Source organism: Pantherophis guttatus, chromosome 1, assembly GCF_059756535.1.
Source record: "Pantherophis guttatus breed Tessera chromosome 1, ASM5975653v1, whole genome shotgun sequence".
In the NCBI taxonomy this organism is placed as follows: Eukaryota; Metazoa; Chordata; class Lepidosauria; order Squamata; family Colubridae; genus Pantherophis; species Pantherophis guttatus.
The window spans coordinates 47,585,098-47,603,960 of NC_142063.1; the positions used below are offsets into that span (position 1 = coordinate 47,585,098).

Below are 18,863 nucleotides of genomic sequence, written 5' to 3' on the forward strand. Positions count from 1 at the left end.
CAGCCTAGGGCCTCAAGATCAAGAGGGGCCTCAAGATCAAGAGGGGCCTCAAGATCAAGAGGGGCCTACATTCAAATTCTTAGCAAAATTAAAATTACACTTTCACTATAGGTGAAAGGGCCTCATAAGTGGAATAGCCTAGGGCCTCTTTTCATCTAAATCCGGCCCTGGTGATCGGGCATCCCTTCAGTACGTAGTCCAACACAAGAATCTGTCGTTATCGGAAGCCTCACTTTGCGATACCCTCCCTCCCACCAGATATGTGGTTTCCATTTATCTAACCATGCAAGACCAAGGATGATTGGCTCGATCATCTGTTGTATCACTATAAAACAGATCCGTTCCTGGTGTTCTCCTATACACAAAACAACCGGTTCGGTTATGCTAACGGTTGGCATACCCCCTAGTAGTGTTCCATCTACCTGTTCAAATCTAATGGGGGTTTGTAGGGCCATTATCCGAAGGCCCAATGCCTCCGCGATAGACTGGCGGATGAGGCATCGGGTGTACCCGGTATCGATCAATGCTTCCTGAGCGCACTTCTTAGCAGTTATGGGGTGCTGTAAGGTTACTGGTATTAAGAAGGGACGTATAGGGTCACTTACCATAGGCTCCTGTGCCTCGTCGTCATCACTGCTGTGGTCCGAGGTCTCGGGACCATGAGCCATCCTAGGCGTACCGCTCACGGTAGCATGTGTTGTCGTCTCCAACAAGGAGGTGTGGGTCGCCGCCCTGGACCGTTCCGGTGTCTGTATGGAGCGGTCCCGTGGAGTTGTACCCGGCCCTGGTGGTCGTGGGGTGGACATTCGTGGTGAAGGTAGGGGGCATTCGTCTGCCCGATGCCCCTCTTGGTTACACCTGAAGCACCGGAACGGCCATCTGATTGCCTCACCGCTTGCCATCTCGAGCATTGGGAGTGGCCTGACTGGACCCTGGTCGCCGAATCACCCACCTGGACCACACCTCGGTTGGTTCTGGATTGTAGCCCGGGGCCTGAATTCTCGCAACCCCACATCTAGGCTGACAGCCGCTTTATACCATTCCGACAGGCGAGACCCCAACCCTCGATACACACAAGCCTGTCGTATCTCTCTGTCCAGTCCCGACTGAAATTGATGTATAAGGAGGCGTTCTGGCCAGGATCGTAGCTTCCCAGCCAGGTTGCGAAACTCCTTGACGTAGTCCTTGGCCGGGCGGCCCCGTTGTCTGAGGTTTACTAACACCCCCTCTATAACTTGGGTTCGGGTCTTGCCTCGAACCGGCTTCTTAACGCCTCCAGGAACAGTCCTAAATCTGTTAGTTCACGAGCATGTTCGCTATGCAGGTTGGCCAGCCAGTCAGTTGCTTCACCTGTAAGTACAGCCGTCACTGCAACCACCATGGACCATTGCAAGGGGTACAGCCTCCCATATAGATCCATGTGGCTGATTATTTGGCTGAGAAACAATGCCACCTTTTCCGATGACCCATCGAAAGTGGCTTGTACTGGGGGTAAACCCCAAGGGGTTTGAGGAGTCCACACCCCGGGGCCCCTCATCAGCAACGGGTCCAGCTGACGGGTTGGGCTGCTCTTTGCCGTGTATCATGTCGCTCACGCTGACTCCGCAGCGTGAACCACCACTCTTTCCCTGCTGGGCCGTGGGGGAGCTCTAGTTGGTACACGGAGACTCTCCCCCCCAGCTGGTGGAACGGCACTGATCCTCCCCGGGGGTTGGTGCTCCCCGCTCACCCGTCTCGTGTGATGTTCGGGCTTAAACTTTGGACTAGCAAGGCGGAGTCTGCTGCCCCCAGTCCTGCTGCTCAGGGCCCCGCCCCCTTGCCACATCTCGGAGGGCTCTACGCTGGGAGCCCACGGCTGCCAAGAGGGTGCGTCCCGGAAGCTAGACTCCCCGAACCTGTCACATAGAACATCCATGGTAGTTGCTCCCGGGCCAGTGGAGTAGCTCCATTCCCCTTCTTCATCTTCAATCCACTGCCGCTCCCTCCAGCCTTGAAACTGAGCGCCGGTGTGGGGCGGCGTTTGAACTCACGTCCCAGTCACAGCGGAACTATGCCACCAATGCCCCGCACTAGCCTGAGTGATCGTTTCAAGTCCATGTGACTCCTGACTCTCCTTCCGTGGGGCTGCTATGGCGCCCTCCTTCCGTGGCTCTTGTTGTTTTGGCCTCACCACCGGCTGCTCGCTGGTCTCCGGCGTTTCAACAGCAGCAGCCCCTTCTGCCTCTTCCTCCTTCCCCTCAGTTAGCGTCCCCTCAGGCAGCGCTTCTGCGCCCTCAGCCATGGCGCCCCGCTAGCGGCGAGCTTGGTAGAGGAGCCGCGTCTTCCTCTCAGCCTCCCTTAGACCGGATCACCGACTCACAAGAAATACACTCGACCAGGGATCGGAGTATCTTGGTTTAATCAATGACAACAGCTCTCGGTAGAGACCAGAATGTAACACAAACAAAGACGCAGCTGCTGGGAGTCGGCTATCGAGCCCTTTTATAGGGCGGTCTCTGAGTGCTGACAGCTGGGACGATTTAAAGTTCCCGCAGCTGACAGTCCGGGTGCGCAGCGGTGACGTCATCCACACTGGTCCCCAACGAAGCTGTGTGCTCGCAGGTTCTTCTGTATGCCCACGCGACCCTATTAAACACCCGTGCGCATAGACTCCTAGTCGTTATACCTAACCCCTTCACCATCACCCAGTGGGCCACATCCGCCCCCCCCATCAGGCATGCTATCCATGACGCAGCGGTCGAGGTCATGGTGTTGAGTGCTTCTTGCCGCTCGACAGAGAGAGAGATACTTAGAGAACAAAAGACAAGGTATGAACCTAGTGAAAGCAAAAATAGGGATAGAAAGTTATGGCGAATAATATTGGCACAAACTAAGTTTATTTAGGTTTCCTTTTTTTCTTTCTTCTCTCCTGCTTCTGATTATTTTTTTCTGCATTTAAATACAATGTGGTTTATGTTGAAGAGGAATAGCATGATCCATGTATATATGTATTGCATTAAGATACATGTTACTTTAATTTCATGTTGTTTTATTAGTTACAGAGGCTATGACTGTCGGAGTAATTTATTTTACACTCAGACTGGAGAAATTGTGTACCATGTTGCAGCAGTGGGCATAGTATACAATCGGCAGCAAAACACACAGCGCTTTTATTTGGGTCATGATGATGATATCCTATGCCTTGCTATTCACCCTTTAAAGGACTATGTGGCCACAGGCCAGGTAGGATGTATGGAAGAACTAGAGATCTAGAGTTATTATTTCAGTGCAGTCAGTCTATAATGGATTTTTAATATTCCTATCAATATTCTTCAGTTGTAGAAAATGTGTTTGGGCTTCTTATGCTATGATTCTTGGGCTATATAAAAATAGGAGTTTCTGGAAATCAGAAGCATATTTTTCCTGCAAAGGGAAATGTTCTGTGTATGTGTGGGAGCTTTTCCACTGAAAAATACTAAAGCAGCTGGATACACAGAACTTCATAAAATACATGGGTGGATCCATGCTTGATTAGAACCAGTGGGTTGAATCCACTGCATAGATGACAGTGGTTGGATCAAAGAAGGTAAAATATGACATCTACAGGACATGTTGATGCTGATGTAAATGATGAAGTTTATATAGTGGCATCATATGTCATAATGTTCTTATATAATAATACCACTTGCATTATTATGTGCTGAAAGTGTCACAATTTTAATATTATCTTGTCTTGGATGCCTATGGTCAAATAGAGTAATTTCTGTGTTCTAAACAATTGTTAGAAATTGTTAATCTAGTGGTTGTTTTAAGTGTACTACAGGCTTGGAACGAGCCTGTAGTACAGTGGACTAAAGCACTGTTATTAACAGATTAACATCTGCTGCTTGCAATTATTGCAAGTTCAAATCTCACCAGGCTCAAGGTTGACTCAGCCTTCCATCCTTTCAAAGGTAGGTGAAATGAGGACCCAGATTGTGGGGGCAATAAGCTGACTTTGTATAAATATACAAAAGTATGAAGGCTATTGCTTAACACATTGTAAGCCGCCCTGAGTCTCCGGAGAAGGGCGGCATATAAATTAAAGCAAAAAAAAAAAAAAAAAAAAGTAACATAATATACCTTACAAAGTTTATTTTCAAAATTGTACAACAATAATTTATAATGACAGAAAGAATCATCCCAGGAAAAAACAGTGCTGTGTTTGCTAAGCTAACATTTACTTACTTATTTGCACAATTTATCTATTGCCTTATTCCAAATAGACTTTAGAACAGGGGTGTCAAACTGGCGGCCTGCGGGCCAGATGCATCACATGCAGGCCACACCCAGCCCAGCTCTGCGAAGGGGGACAATGTTGCAAAATGTCACGTGACAGCAACATGACACTGCAAGTTTGATACCTGTGCTCTAGAGAATGTAGAGGTATTGACAAATTAAACACATTATAAAGTAAAAATAATAATCATAAGAATATAGAATGCAATAATTAATGCCAGAGTTATGGCTCCATATTAATCAGACTTAAAAGGCCTTCTTGAGCAGTCAAGTTTTGCAAGTTTTCTGAAGGACATGGAAATAGGAGTAAAATACTGTAATACGAATGACTGGCATGGTTAGGAATTGGGTATAATAAAAAAACTAGTAAGTTTAATAAAGTAAGTGTATGTGTTCAATCTCTTATATAAGGTTGGCCGGGATTGCTCAACTCATGTTTGGGATACAGAGACAATCAAACCTCTGTCGGTATTAAAGGGCTATCACCAGTTTGGTGTTTGTGCTGTTGATTTTTCAGGTATGTATGGCTATCATATTTTTGTGAAAGTGTAGGCTACATAAATGTGATTAATTTTGTTAATACTAAGGGCAGATGTGTATTTGATGGTGTGTGAAGGAGAGATATTATTAGAATGTTGTCTTTTGTATCTCTGTAGTCATTGGCATTGGATTCTCTTCAGCAACCATATAATGAAATTATCTCAGTTTCTCACTGCCTAACCTTATGAGGCCCATCTCTTCCTAAAATGTGGGTCTTTATGGCCAAAGGGGCAGAATCTCCGATCATCAATTGGAGACAACTGCCTGCATAGAAACTAATTGGGGCAGATGTAGATAATAGCATTGGTCTTAAATTGGTTAAATATTGAGAATAAGTTAATGACCATAATAGTTGAGAATGATCAATGCCAATGAAAAAACATTGAAATATAACAAAAGCATCATTTCTGTCATATACTTCACCACTATTGAATTTTTTTAAAAAAAAATTAATTAGTTTGAAAAAATATATCTTTTAAAAACAAGAACAGAACAGAACAGAACAGAACAGAACAGAACAGAACAGAACAGAACAGAACAGAATAGAATAGAATTTTTTATTGGCCAAGTGTGATTGGACACACAAGGAATTTGTCTTGGTGCATATGCTCTCAGTGTACAAAAAAGAAAAGATACGTTCATCAATAAAATAAATCAAATTAAAAAAAAAAATCAAGAATCATAAGGTACAACACTTAATGATAGTCATAGGGTACAAATAAACAATCAAATAAGCATATGATTGAATTAGAGAAATCGTTAAATTTCTAAACTGTTTAAAGTAATTGTCACAAATCTCGCTTTCAAATTTTGGCATCAGAAGTGCCTGCCTTTAAATTTCATCAGTTATTATGTGAGGCATTCTTCAAAATGTTTACATATATGAAGAGATACAGTATAGGTGCCCTTAAATATTTGTTTGTTAGGTGCAGCACAAAACCCATGGCATTCTAACATGTTTTGAAATGTGATTTTTGTTTTTGCTATTCAATATTTATCTATTTTTATTGAGTTTAAGTTGCATTTTTGTACATTGCAATTATATTAGACATAGTACTATTGGAATGTCTAAGTGGTTCAGGAAATTTGGTAAATAAGCTAGATTTGCCTGAGAAATACAGCATATCATTTTAATAGCATACTATGATTATTATTAAGTTAGCAAAAGTATACAGAGATAAATCTGGAAAATGAAGCAGTCCATATGCAAATGACACTGACCTTTTAGGCCTTGAAATGATGGAGAATGATTGAAAAAAATAAAAGTGCATATTTGGAGTCAAATAGCAATGAAGACAGTTACTGGTGATATACAAATATGTGACAATGAGAGGTTAGATATTCAAAATGATCCCCGTATTTATTGCCATAATTTGTAAGTATTGCTGTTTATAAAACAGTGCTTTATACTTTGTTTTATAGCTGATGGCAAACGTTTAGCTTCAGTTGGAATAGATGACAATCACACTGTTATTCTTTGGGATTGGAGAAAAGGAGATAAGCTTTCAGCAGTAAGGTAAAAAGGTCACCCAGTTGTTTTACTATAATCATGTGTTATGATTATATTGAAATAATAGTAAAAAGCAGGACATTTGTGGCCTTGTTTCTATTGATACCTAATGTCCAATGGACTGTCAAATTTCTTATTATGGTTGTGGATGAATTGTACAAATTATATCCAATCTGCTTTATTGTGTTTATATTACTAGGCCTTACATATACTGTACATTAGGTCCACTTGTAAAAATTCAGTAAGATAAAAGAAAGATGGTGTAGCCTATTATGATTAATCATTAGTATGTTGATCAGAGATTTTGAAGATCAGTAATTTTTATTTGCTGATTAAGGTACATAAGTCACAGTTTACTGCAACTGGGATTTTTTAAAAACAGGTGGAAGATGTTTTCAGTCTTTTAAAAATATGTTATTGTATTAGAATGATGAGGGACCAACATAATAAAGAAACATGAAAAAGGTATATTGAAGATATACCATAGCAAAAAGAATTTTACATTGGAGATAATTATGCAAAAATCTATATTTTTTATTTTGTCATTGCAGAAAGTAAAATGGAGAATGTCAGATTCTAACTTTGAAAGATAAATAGACAATTCATCTACTAATCTTAAAACAAAATTTGGAATTTTTATATTGCTATTTGAATATAAGTAATTGTTGAAGTTGTTGTTTTGTCAAAGCTTTATTGTATGGAGAAAATATTTTCCCACATGAAAGTGAAAATATTTTAAAATTTCTTTTAGGGGGAGTAAAGACAAGATCTTTGTTGTTAAAATTAACCCCTTTATGCCTGATAAACTAATTACAGCTGGAATTAAACACATAAAATTCTGGCGAAGAGCAGGTAAGGCATTATTTTAAAAATTACTTTGAGTAATTATCAAGTACACCTCAATCATAGTTTATTTTCCCCTTTTATATGACACTGGAGTGTGAGAGTAAATGAAGCTAAACCCAGTAGTAAGTTGTTGCTATAGCTTTTTAACATAATTTGCTTTTGAGAAACTGTGAGGATAATAGATGACCCTATGATGATATTTATATATATATGTGTGTGTGTGTGTGTGTCTCTTTCTGTGTGTATGTGTGTGTATGTGTATGTGTGTGCATATCAGTGGTGGGTTTCTAACCAGTAGTGGCAGTGGCAGGAGGCTCTGCCCACCTGCCTGGACGTCATCAGAAGCTCTGCACATGCGCAGAAGCGCTGCATCTTGTTTTGCTCGCACTCGTGTTTGTGCATTCACAGCATTCACAAACCAGTTTTAAAAACTTTCTGTCTTCATTTAGAAACACATGTTCAAGGTCAAATATAATAATTTGGTTTTATTTGAATTTAAGGAGGTGGATTAATTGGAAAAAAAGGTTATGTGGGTCCAGTGGGAAAAATTGATACAATGATGTGTGCAGTTTATGGCTGGACAGAAGAAATGGCATTTTCTGGAACTGCAACTGGAGATGTGTGTATATGGAGAGATATTTTCTTGGTCAAAACAGTGAAAGCACATGATGGCCCATTGTTCAGTATGCATGCATTAGAAAAAGTGAGTAATTTATCATTGAATATAAATTGATTTTATTGCATTCAAGCCCAGAAATTAGATTAGACATGCCTAAAGGGTTTGGCAAGCTCACTATTTTTCATCTTTTTCCTCCTTAACTCAAAAAGTATATATCAAGAATATGGTTATGCATCTAACCAACAGTGCACACAGTATTCCTCATTGTGTTTTTGCTACTCTTAGTCTCTTGTAATCTATTCTTCTGTAATCTCTCCACCCTGTGGTGGGGAGGGGAAAGAGTGGAAAATGAATGTATCACAGGAGAAATTGCATAGAGATTTCTTCCCCCACTTTTTTTTCCTCCCCCTCCTCATTTAAACAATCTCTCTGCTCTGTAAGGGGGGAGGGGGACACAAGCAATCTTTTTAGAATCTGACCTTTCTCATTCAAAGCGATCATTTTCTTGGCCCATTTAGTCTTTTCTCCATCACTAGATGCACTTTCCTTTGAACTCAAGGGCTTTCACTATAAGCACAATAATATTTTAAGCACAAGTAACCTTGCACACACAAACACAACAAAGGTCACAAGCCGTCTTGCTTGGATAATGCTTGCTGTGAAACTGTCACCATCATTCAGGGTGAATGTAGCATGAAACAACCACATTTTAATATACAATTTTGTGATCTGTTCTTCAGGAACACAAATTTGTGAATATGGATGCCATAAATATAGAAAATTGAGTGTAAAGTAAATTAAAATAGCTGTAGAAATATTACTCAGGGTTGCGGCAATGGAATAAAATATAAATGAGTATAACATGTAAATAACTTCTCAATGTGGTTTAGAATCAAGAGATATGGAATATGTTTTATATTATCTTTTCTCTTTAGGGATTTGTAACCGGGGCAAAAGATGGAATTGTTGCTCTTTGGGATGACAGCTTTGAGCGGTGTCTGAAAACATATGCCATCAAACGAGCTGCATTAGCCCCAGGCTCCAAAGGTAATTTGAAATTTTCTTAGATCACTATAGTACAGACTTATTTTCTACTGTTTTAAAATAATTATCTTTTTGTGAGTTGATTCATCTCAATCCCTTTTGTGATCTGATTCAGCTGAAAATTTTTGAAGAGTTTGAAAGCAGGGAAGAACAACAGGTGGGACTTTTGAGCAGTTGAGAGCTTTTCATGTAATTCCCATAATGTGCTTTATCTGCTTTCATGCAATAAAAGGGTTTCTATTAGAACTGAATTTTACTACGTAACTTGAGGTGAATAAAACAATTCAGAGATTAGCAGAAGTCTATTGTTATATAGAGAATCTTGAAAGCCTGCCAGAATATCCCTCAGTCCTTTCTTATACTAAAGAGAAGCAATATGAGTTTGTTTTGATTCTCTTTCTCATGCCCACTTCATTCTCAGGATCAAATTGTCATTTATTTATTTTTTTATAACAGTTCTTGCATTCCTTCTTCAAAATTATCTCTGAATTCATCTACAACAGAGGTCTTCAAACTTGGCAGCTTTAAGACTTGTGGACTTCAATTCCCATAGCTATGCTGGCTGGAGAATTCTGGGAGTTGAAGTCCACAAGTCTTAAAGCTGCTAAATCTGAAGACCTCTGATCTACAGCAACCTTCTCCTACATAGGGGGCAGAAGCCATGCTGTCATTGCCATTTCTTCCTCCTTCTTCACCTCAGCTTGCGCTCAGCTCTACCAGATGGGGGAATTCTTGCTCCACCCATGCCAAGGTGGTTGGTAAACTCATTGGCCAAAGGGCTACCTGAGGAGATGGGGAGCGCTCATAAAAGCAGCCAAACAGAAGGTTGCTTTCTCCCTCTCTTTTGTGGGCTAGGTAGATATGTTTCTTTTGGGGACTATGGATCAGATGTTTTGGGAGGCAGGTCACATCTGGCCCATGGCCATGGATCGCCAATTGCAAATCACAATTTTGAGAAAAGGTTTTGAAATTAAATATGTATTTTAGTCATTCACAAAAATTTACATAAAGTGTTGTTTGTTTAACATACTGTTGAATTTATTGAGCTCTGAAATATGTATATTATTAGTACTATCAATTCAGGATGGATATTTTCATAAACAACAGTTAACTGGAGATTTTATCCAGTAGATACTAAACATGATTTCTCTTATGTATTTATGTATCTATTTATTTATTGGCCCATCCATCTCACAGCAGTGATTTGGACAGAGTACCAAAATTAAAACCACCATAGCAGATATCCTGGTTAAAACAGTAACACTCCACTCCAAACAAAAAGCCACATCACCAGCAGAACTCCCTAACTTCCTGACCCAAATGCCTGGGTCTTACAACACAATCAGTACAAGTTTTGAGTTGTGGTTTAAAACAAAGAAGATCAGTTCAGAACTTTACAAAAGGATAATAAGGTCAGCATTCATCTTTAATAATTCCGCTCTCTGGTGGAATTCTATTGCTGAGGCTAGGCACTACCACAGAGAAGCCATGACTGGAAGGTCCAATAAGATAGCATTGTTTGATGATGGAAGACACTCAAGAGCATGCCCTTCCTGTTAAATCTGAAGGGGTAGGCAGAAACGATTAGGCAATTGTGCTATGCATGTCTGCATAAATATGTCTCAATGAGTTCAGTTAGACCAATTCACAGGAAATAAGCATTGGATTATCAAAGATAAATAAGAAAAAATTGTATTTTTTTCAAGCAAGGATTGTGTTAAACTTTAGGAAACATAATACGATGTTCCAATAATAATTGCTTTTATTTATATTGTGATTGTTCAAATAGAATTCTTTATTTTCTTTTACCCATTTAGGTCTCCTTTTAGAAGATAATCCTTCTATCCGTGCCATATCATTAGGACATGGTCATATTTTAGTAGGAACAAAGAATGGTGAAATATTGGAAGTTGATAAAAGTGGGCCAATAACTTTACTAGTTCAGGTAAATATTAAAAATATTTCTTATTATAGTGTACATTTTGGAATGTTAAATTTGCAGTGAATTAGAAATAACTGTTTAAAAAATAATAGTGATAGTGATACATACGTTGTCAAAGACAAAAAAAGAACACATAAAAAGTGCTGTAACAAAAAATAAAATAATACAACAAAACTTCCATATGTCATTATAACAATAAACAGTTATAATTCCATATATACTGTAGTTGTTTAAGGCAAATATTATTCAAGTTGAATATATTTCTGATACATTTACACAGCTATCTTTTTTTTAATCTACTGTGTTCTGTATAAATGAGTCCCATATTTCATTTTACCTATCCATATAAAATCTACATTTATAGACAATCCGCTCATAGATGGCAATCAATCCATTGAGTGAAAATTGACATAAATTTATCTTTTTAATTCTACAATATCAGTCTTTTGGCAATATTAAGGGCATGGAAAATTCATTTACATTGTCCAGTTGTCTAATTCCATGTACTGTAAGAGAGTATTATCTTTGAAAATTTTAGCTTTTGTTGCACAATTATATTTATATAATCCATTACTTTCTATTAAAACTTGGTACATACAAGACATTGTAAAAACATGTATTTTAAATAAACGTTATCCTTATTACATCACCAGTTAAATTCTGTTTTTAATCAATTTATACATGCACCCATTTTGCCATTTGTGGCTCTGGGCAGCGCATATAAGACCAAACAAAACCCCACCCAAAGAACCCCCAAATAGACAAATAATACAATAAGAATCTAATGATGCCCAGATCCATATAACAGCTATACTAAAAAGTCAAATTGAAAAATTGCATTGACAGGATCAACCATGTCTTGCTTTTCCTTTCATGCATTATCCTAGCCAAAAAAAAAAAAATCTGTATATTGAAGATGGGAAGGAAGTGGGTTTGTGATGTCTTAAGATCTTGTACCCCAAACATGGTATTTGGGCACAGTATTCCTGATCACAAATGTCAGATTACATGCTTCATTTGATTTTTTTAAATGTTAACTTAATTTCAAAATAAATGGGTGTGTTCAGCGGCGGAGTGTGGTTGATTGAATTGGTAGCGGCGGCAGCGCAAAGTTCTGCCCACCCGCCCAGACATCATTATTTCCTGTTTTAACCAGGAAGTAACCTGTTTTTGACCCTCTGCACATGCACAGAAGGCTTTGCGCATGCGTAGAGGGTCCAAAATCGCATGTGATGCGCACGGAGTGGGCACTTCCGAACCAGTAGGGAAGGTGAGTAGTTTTCACCCCTGGGTGTGTTATAAAGCTAAGCTGCAACTGCAACTATTTCTGACTCCAAGAAATATCCCAGAGGTATACTTAGAAAATAAAATTATTTGACATATGCCATATGCCAAAATTGTTTGACGTATGCCATTCTACCAAAAACAAAAAAGATTAAAAACATTTGGGAAATAGAAGGAATAAAAAGGAGGAATCCTATTAGTTTCCCTTTTATTAAGTGAATGTTTTGTGATTGGCCAAACTAACTATGATAGCCATTTTGTCAGAATGTCTAAAACATGATTAAATATTCCAAAGATGTTCAATGCTCTTTTCCAGAGCTCCATATTATAACTGCATCATTATCAGCTGTTAACTTGCAGAGTAAAATTTGTTTTTACAGGGTCATATGGACGGAGATGTTTGGGGTTTAGCTTCTCATCCTCATTTACCTATTTGTGCCACTGTAAGTGAAGATAAAACCTTAAGAATATGGGATCTTTCACCAAGCCATTGCATGCTAGCTGTTCGAAAACTGAAGAAGGGTAAGATTATTTTTGTTTCCTTTTCCAGTTTTACCTACATCTTTGAACTTTACCAAGATTCCAATTAAATGGTATATGTCAATTTGTTAAGTATTAAAAAACAAAATTAATTTGAATTAAAAAATGGAATCAAATTGCTAGAACAAATGAACAACCTTTAATAGAGCTACCTTTAATAGGATAATTACAAAACTAATTTTCTCACTAATTGCTTGTGGAATATGTTAACTCCTTTTACTATATATGATGTCCTCCTAGAATCTGTGCGGGTTGGAAATATTGGGTCTAGGAATAAAGATGGGATTTGGGGGATACAGGTTGTCCTCATCTGGCAACCACATTTGGGACCAGTAACTTGGTCATTAAGTGAAACGATCATTAAGTGAAAATATGAATGAGCTTATGATCTTAGTTTAGATCTTAGTTTAGATCATACTTACATTACGAAAAAGTCATGAATGCAAGGACTTGTCACAAAGTTTACTTTTGCATCATCATAACTGAATGGTTGCTAAATGAAGGAGTCATTAAATGATGGCTTCATTCAATGTTGCATGAAAACCCATTTGTGAAGAGGTCAATTCTAAGTATTTTTCCCATTGCAATGTTTAGATTTATGGAATGAATATTTCTATGTTTTTGCATCACAGTAAAATAAATTAAGTAGTCAAATTCGAGAAACAACTGCTGTGATCTTTTTATTGATAAAATTTCTCTTACATACAGCACAATGTAAGACAGCACATTTGGCAGTGACATGTATCAGAGTCACTATTAGACAAGAAGACATCTGAATGACATGTTGATCCTTAGGTCTAGGGAGCAAGGAGAGGTTTGATGTGTTTTGCAAGGGAGATCTGTGTAACTATAGTACCCTGGCAAAGGTAGAGGAGATCTGAGTTTGCAGAGCTCTTGAGAAATAGAGGTTAGAAAGTGGCTTGGAGGCCTTGCAGCAAAAGGAGATGGAACAGTGCAAAAGTTTTGATGGTGAATGGAAAAAATAGAATGGGGTGAGTGGCTATTGCAGATGCATGGAAGAGAGTTCTGTGGCAGATGATGGGAAGGATTAGGTGAGTGTAATTATTACACAAGAGTCGAAAAGAATTACACTCCACACTCTGGAGTGAGGTGATGCTGGAAAAAGGACGAGGATTGAATGACAGCAGAGGTAGAAAGAAGTCAAAGCAGTATCACCACTCAGGATGGTGTGGAGTTGAAGATTAGGATCAGCAGCATATCTTTTTATATTTGGCAGGGGGAAGATGTTGCTCTTTTTCACCTGATGGAAAAGCATTGGCAGTAGGCCTGAATGACGGCAGTTTCTTAATGGTAAATTCAGATACTTTGGAGGATCTTGTTTCTTTTCATCACAGGAAAGATGCTATTTCAGAAATACGATTTTCTTCTGGTAAGTAATAGGTTTCAGATCAGAGACACCTGGTAATAATAGTAATAATAATGTTCAGAAGAATTAAAATGAACATTTATAAGAGTGAATTTCACTACAGTGGGAGACTGCATTCTCTGTGCATGAGGATCTATGCACATAGTAAAACCTAGTCAAAAATCTTAGAAATATTAATATTCACACCTTTAGGAGGAAACCTCTGAGTTGATCCCATACTGTTAGCCACTGGACCATGCTAAAACAGATCACAAGTCGATTTAACTGAATTTTCTCTCTATGCCAGTTATGAGCAATTCTTTTTTCTCAACCTAAAATTACATTGACTTTTGTATGGTATGGGAAGAGTTGTATTGCAACAATAGACATATTAATTTTCTATCCATAATATGATTGAAATGATATTTTCATTTTAATTATTTTTCTTTGATCAATTAATTCACTGTGCCCAAGATAGAATGTAACATTTTCACAATTGTTGGCCTTTGAAATGATTATGAAATGGAAATCATCTATACAGAGATCTTTCCTACTAGAAGTAGTTATGATATTCTGGAAGTACTAGAAATAAATTAAGGAAAACAGACATTTTCTGTTTTGATGTGACTTGATAACAATCTTCCAATTTAAGGGGCTGACGCAGAGAGGAGAGAGTTGACCTGTTCTCTAAAGAACTGGAGGGCTGAACAAGAAGTAATGGTTGGAAACTTTTCAAAGAGAGATCCAACATAGAACAGAGGAGAAATTTCCTGACAGTGAAAACAATCAGTGGAACAACTTGCCTCTAGAAATAGTGGGTGCTCTATCACCAGAGGTTTTTAAGAAGAAATTAGACAGCCAATTGTATGAAATGGTATAGGGCCTCCTGCTTGAGCAGGGGGTTGGACTAGAAGAGCTCCAAGGTCCCTTACAACTATGTTATGCTGTTATTGTCAAAACAGAAATGTTCTGCAATTAATGAGATGTTATGACATTTATATCATAACATCTCATTAATGAGCTACCATGAATCATGGTGGCGCAGTACTGCAGGCTACTTCTGTTGACTGCCGGCTGCCTACAATTTGGCAGTTCAGATTTCACCAGGCTCAAGGTTGACTCAGCCTTCCATTCTTCCAAGGTGGGTAAAATGAGGACCCAAATTGTTGGGAGCAATATGCTGACTCTGGAAATCACTTAAAGAGGGTTGTAGAGCACTGTAAAGTGGTATATAAGTGCTATTGCTAATTATGTTAATTTCATTAAATGAGTCACATTTGTATTTTAGAACTAAATATTTTAGTTGCTAATAAAAAAAAAGAAAGGGAAAAGAAAATCTTGCGGGGACAGGTCCATGAAGTCATCAAGAGCTGAAGTCCACACAAAGGAGATCTTTTTTTCATGAAATACTTATTAAATAAGAGTCAGTTTTGTGAGATTAGTGGATATATAAATTTGATAAAATAAAAATATTGTTAAATATTTTAAAACTCAAAGGGGAAAGACTTTTGTTTCGGTGGGTTGTATGGCAAATTATTTCTAATTTAGAGAACCACTGAAAATTAATTAACTATAATTATAGTCCTTATCATATTTTAATCTTACTTTGTTAGTATTATATACATTTATTTGCAGCCATAACTTTTAATAAAATTGATATAAAATTAAAACAATCCATGTCTATTTTCTGTTCACTTGTGTAAATTAACATGTAACAAAACAAGTTGCATTGTATACAATGGCCACAAGTAAGATACAAATGCATATAGTGTTGTTAATATTAGAGCGGATGTATTGAACTGATATGGACTGTTGAACTTTTATTTGAATTTTGTTAAAATCTATGGTTGCAAATAAACATAGACTATTTTGCTAGCTCTTCTGTTAGTGCTAATTGTTTCATACTTTCAGTGTACACCTCTTAGAATTATGAGAGTTTCAATAACATTGCAGTTCTGAATCCATGCACTGATACAGTTACCATTAATTGTAAGGTGATGATGGGAATGGAAGGATTTATATTCCTTGCAGACAGGTGGTCATGTGCATTCTTTTAGAGAGGCCACTTGGAGGTTTATCTGTGTCCTCGGGGTCACTTGAGTAGTGCAAATGAGTATAGAGCCTTCTTGGAACTGCTGAAAGGACTGTGTTGTGGAGCTGTGCACGCTGTTGGGGATGGTTCTGTGTTATCTGCATCTGAAACTGAAGTGCAAGTGGTTCCTGTAGTCTGCAATTTTTGGAAATCCATTCATACTCCCGCACCATTCAAAGGGATTCATCCCAAAGGGCATAGCTAAATGTCTATGGAGAGTCTCAGTCATCCAGATCATGGTTGTCCCAACGGTACTTTTTTCAAGAGGTAACTGGACTTTTCTGTTTTTCTTTGAAGACATTTCGCTTCTCATCCAAGAAGCTTCTTCAGCTTTGAGAAGAAAAGAAAGTCCAGTTGCCTCTTGAAAAAACACCTTTGGGACAACCATGTGTCAGCGTTCCAAGAAATGCCTCCATTTCAAAGCAGAACCCCCAAGGCAGGTTAAGTCCTCAAAGAACAGTCTTTATTGGAATTAGCATCTTGGCACAAACTGATGGAAAGCCAGTTCTAAATCTTCCCGGGCTTTCCACAGCCTTAAAAGAAAACATTTTTAGTCTTTTCAAAACCCTAAATCATATTGTCCAATCTGGACTCTAGCTGGTTGCTTGGTTACAACTCTCCTCCCCCTCTGGCCAGCCAGCTGCTGGAATGTCTCTGACTCACCAAAGAGTTATTCTGTTTTGTCTACCACCCCTTCTATCACTACCCCTCTTAGCTGTGTCAGCCAGAAGCTCTGAGAAAAGAAATGGGCGCTTCCAGTTCGGCTTTGGGCCTGACACCATGATCTGGATGACTGAGAATGTCCATAGACATCTGAGTCTAGATAAAGTGATCCAAATGTTGGCATCTGCTAAGGGCACTTACCGGTAGAATACTGAAAATGATATGAAAATACTTACCTCCTTATAATTGCATTGCAGGTGCTGGAAAATACCTAGCTGTAGGATCATATGATAGTTTTGTAGATATCTATAATGTAATGAGCAGTAAAAGGGTTGGAATCTGCAAGGGAGCCTCCAGTTACATAACCCATATGGATTGGGACATAAGAGGTAAGGAAATACAAATACTGTAAAATGATTATTCTTGGTAGCTGCTGGTGGGATAAATGGCTACTAATGGCTGGCAAAACCAAGTGATGTAATTGATGGAGCCACTTAAATACAATTGTCTACCATCTTCTTTTGAAAAATGCTAAAAATATTTAAGGACAGTAAATTAAACTGACTCTAACTTTTTGAAACACATTCTGTAATAACCCTTGCCAATGAAGCCTTTCTTCCTCTTTCATCCCCCACTATTTTTCCAGTATGATGGGAAATCCTCAGGATGGGGAGTTTTATCACTGAGGTTTTATATCTCTTGGGGAGCCAATTTTAGTTGGAAAATTTAGCCAAATAAATAAACTGGAAAGATGTTTGAAGCTATTTGTGTTTGGAGCAAAATGAACATTCCCTGGGAAGTTGAAACCGTTCTCTTCTGTGCTCCTTAGTCCACAAAGTACATAGAATCCTGGTGACCTGGGTGGTTTGCCCAGATGCTGAACTGCTGATTACTCTGTGGGCATCCTTTGTGATTTGTCAAGGAGCTGCTTTCCTCCTAATTGGCTTTTGGAGTCAAGTGTGTGAAATGGACGTCTGATTTCACTGCTGCCAATGTTCTTGGTGAATGTGTGACAGATACAAAACAGCAGTAGTGTTCATACAGTCTGCTCGATGCTGCTGAATACTGCTATGGCCTGGGAAATTGCAGGTGTCACAGCTGTTGAAGGAAGTCTCTGTCTGCCACTCACCCTGATTCCAGGCAATTGTCCCCGATTACAGTTCTACAGTTTAGAAAGTGTAAAGCTATACAGGGTAAGTTTCTGATAATTCTGAAGGTTTCCTAAATAATTTCCAAATAGTACTGATAAATATCTCCCAAATGCCCTGAATAAATGCCATAATTAAGATCAATCAAATGTTCAGTAAGATAATCAGTGAGCTGTGCTTTTTTTTCTCTCCAGGCAAGCTTCTACAAGTCAACACCGGTGCTAAAGAACAGTTATTTTTTGAAGCTCCACGGGGAAAAAGGCAGATAATTTCTACTGCACAGGTAAAAATATTCCCATTGTTTTGTTTTATTATGTTTTATTTTGTCGTTTACATGATCATTGGGTATTTTTTCTACAATTAAATTTTAGATAAGAAGAATGGAAAATGACTTTTTTATATAATCTAGCAGAAAATGGGATTTTAATCATACTTAACACAAACTTTTGTGATTTGAATGGCACTTCTCAGTATTAAAATAAAGTAGAACACAATGCTTTCTTTCTTTTCTTAATTTGTGTAGAGGCCACACCTTAAACAGAATCAGGTTGTATATTTTATAAAAATAAAATTCATTAGATAATGTCTTCATATAAATAATGCTAAATGATAAAGAACTCATTGCAAAGATTATATACAACAAAATTGGGGATTTTTGAGTAACATATTTTTTCAGGAGCCTTAGATTTTAAAAACATATAGTTGTAGAAAATTTAAATTGCTTATGCATCAAATTAATTAAGTGTCACTGGATCTTGAATTTCTTTTGGATAATGTGCTACACTGAAGCTGTCTTAAATGCCACTGAGACTGTGGCAAAATAGTGATTATTAGGAGCAGTGATGCTCTGGGAAAAATTCCTTTTATGTCCTCCAGATTCCCTATCTTTCATGTTTTTTTTTTTAAAAAAATGCTTATTTTTTGTTAATGAAAAGCTAAATATAAATTTCTACTATATTTGTAAGAATGTCTCTGATTTTACGTGACTCCCTTTTTGTTCTTAAGAAATAAA

At 38.1% G+C, this 18,863-nt stretch overlaps 1 protein-coding gene across 5 annotated transcripts in view; it reads left to right on the forward strand.

The window, feature by feature from the left end:
- The window catches only part of EML5 (EMAP like 5), a 103,356-nt gene that overhangs the window by 40,684 nt on the left and 43,809 nt on the right, over positions 1-18,863 (forward strand). For all 5 annotated transcript variants that reach the window (XM_034418293.2, XM_060687350.2, XM_060687349.2 and 2 more), the window contains exons 14-24: positions 3,036-3,222; positions 4,669-4,774; positions 6,220-6,313; positions 7,059-7,159; positions 7,654-7,856; positions 8,708-8,819; positions 10,634-10,761; positions 12,423-12,564; positions 13,820-13,972; positions 16,961-17,092; positions 18,046-18,134. In XM_034418293.2, the coding sequence (XP_034274184.2) occupies positions 3,036-3,222; positions 4,669-4,774; positions 6,220-6,313; positions 7,059-7,159; positions 7,654-7,856; positions 8,708-8,819; positions 10,634-10,761; positions 12,423-12,564; positions 13,820-13,972; positions 16,961-17,092; positions 18,046-18,134 (1,447 nt within the window). The remainder of the gene's footprint in view (positions 1-3,035; positions 3,223-4,668; positions 4,775-6,219; positions 6,314-7,058; positions 7,160-7,653; positions 7,857-8,707; positions 8,820-10,633; positions 10,762-12,422; positions 12,565-13,819; positions 13,973-16,960; positions 17,093-18,045; positions 18,135-18,863) is intronic.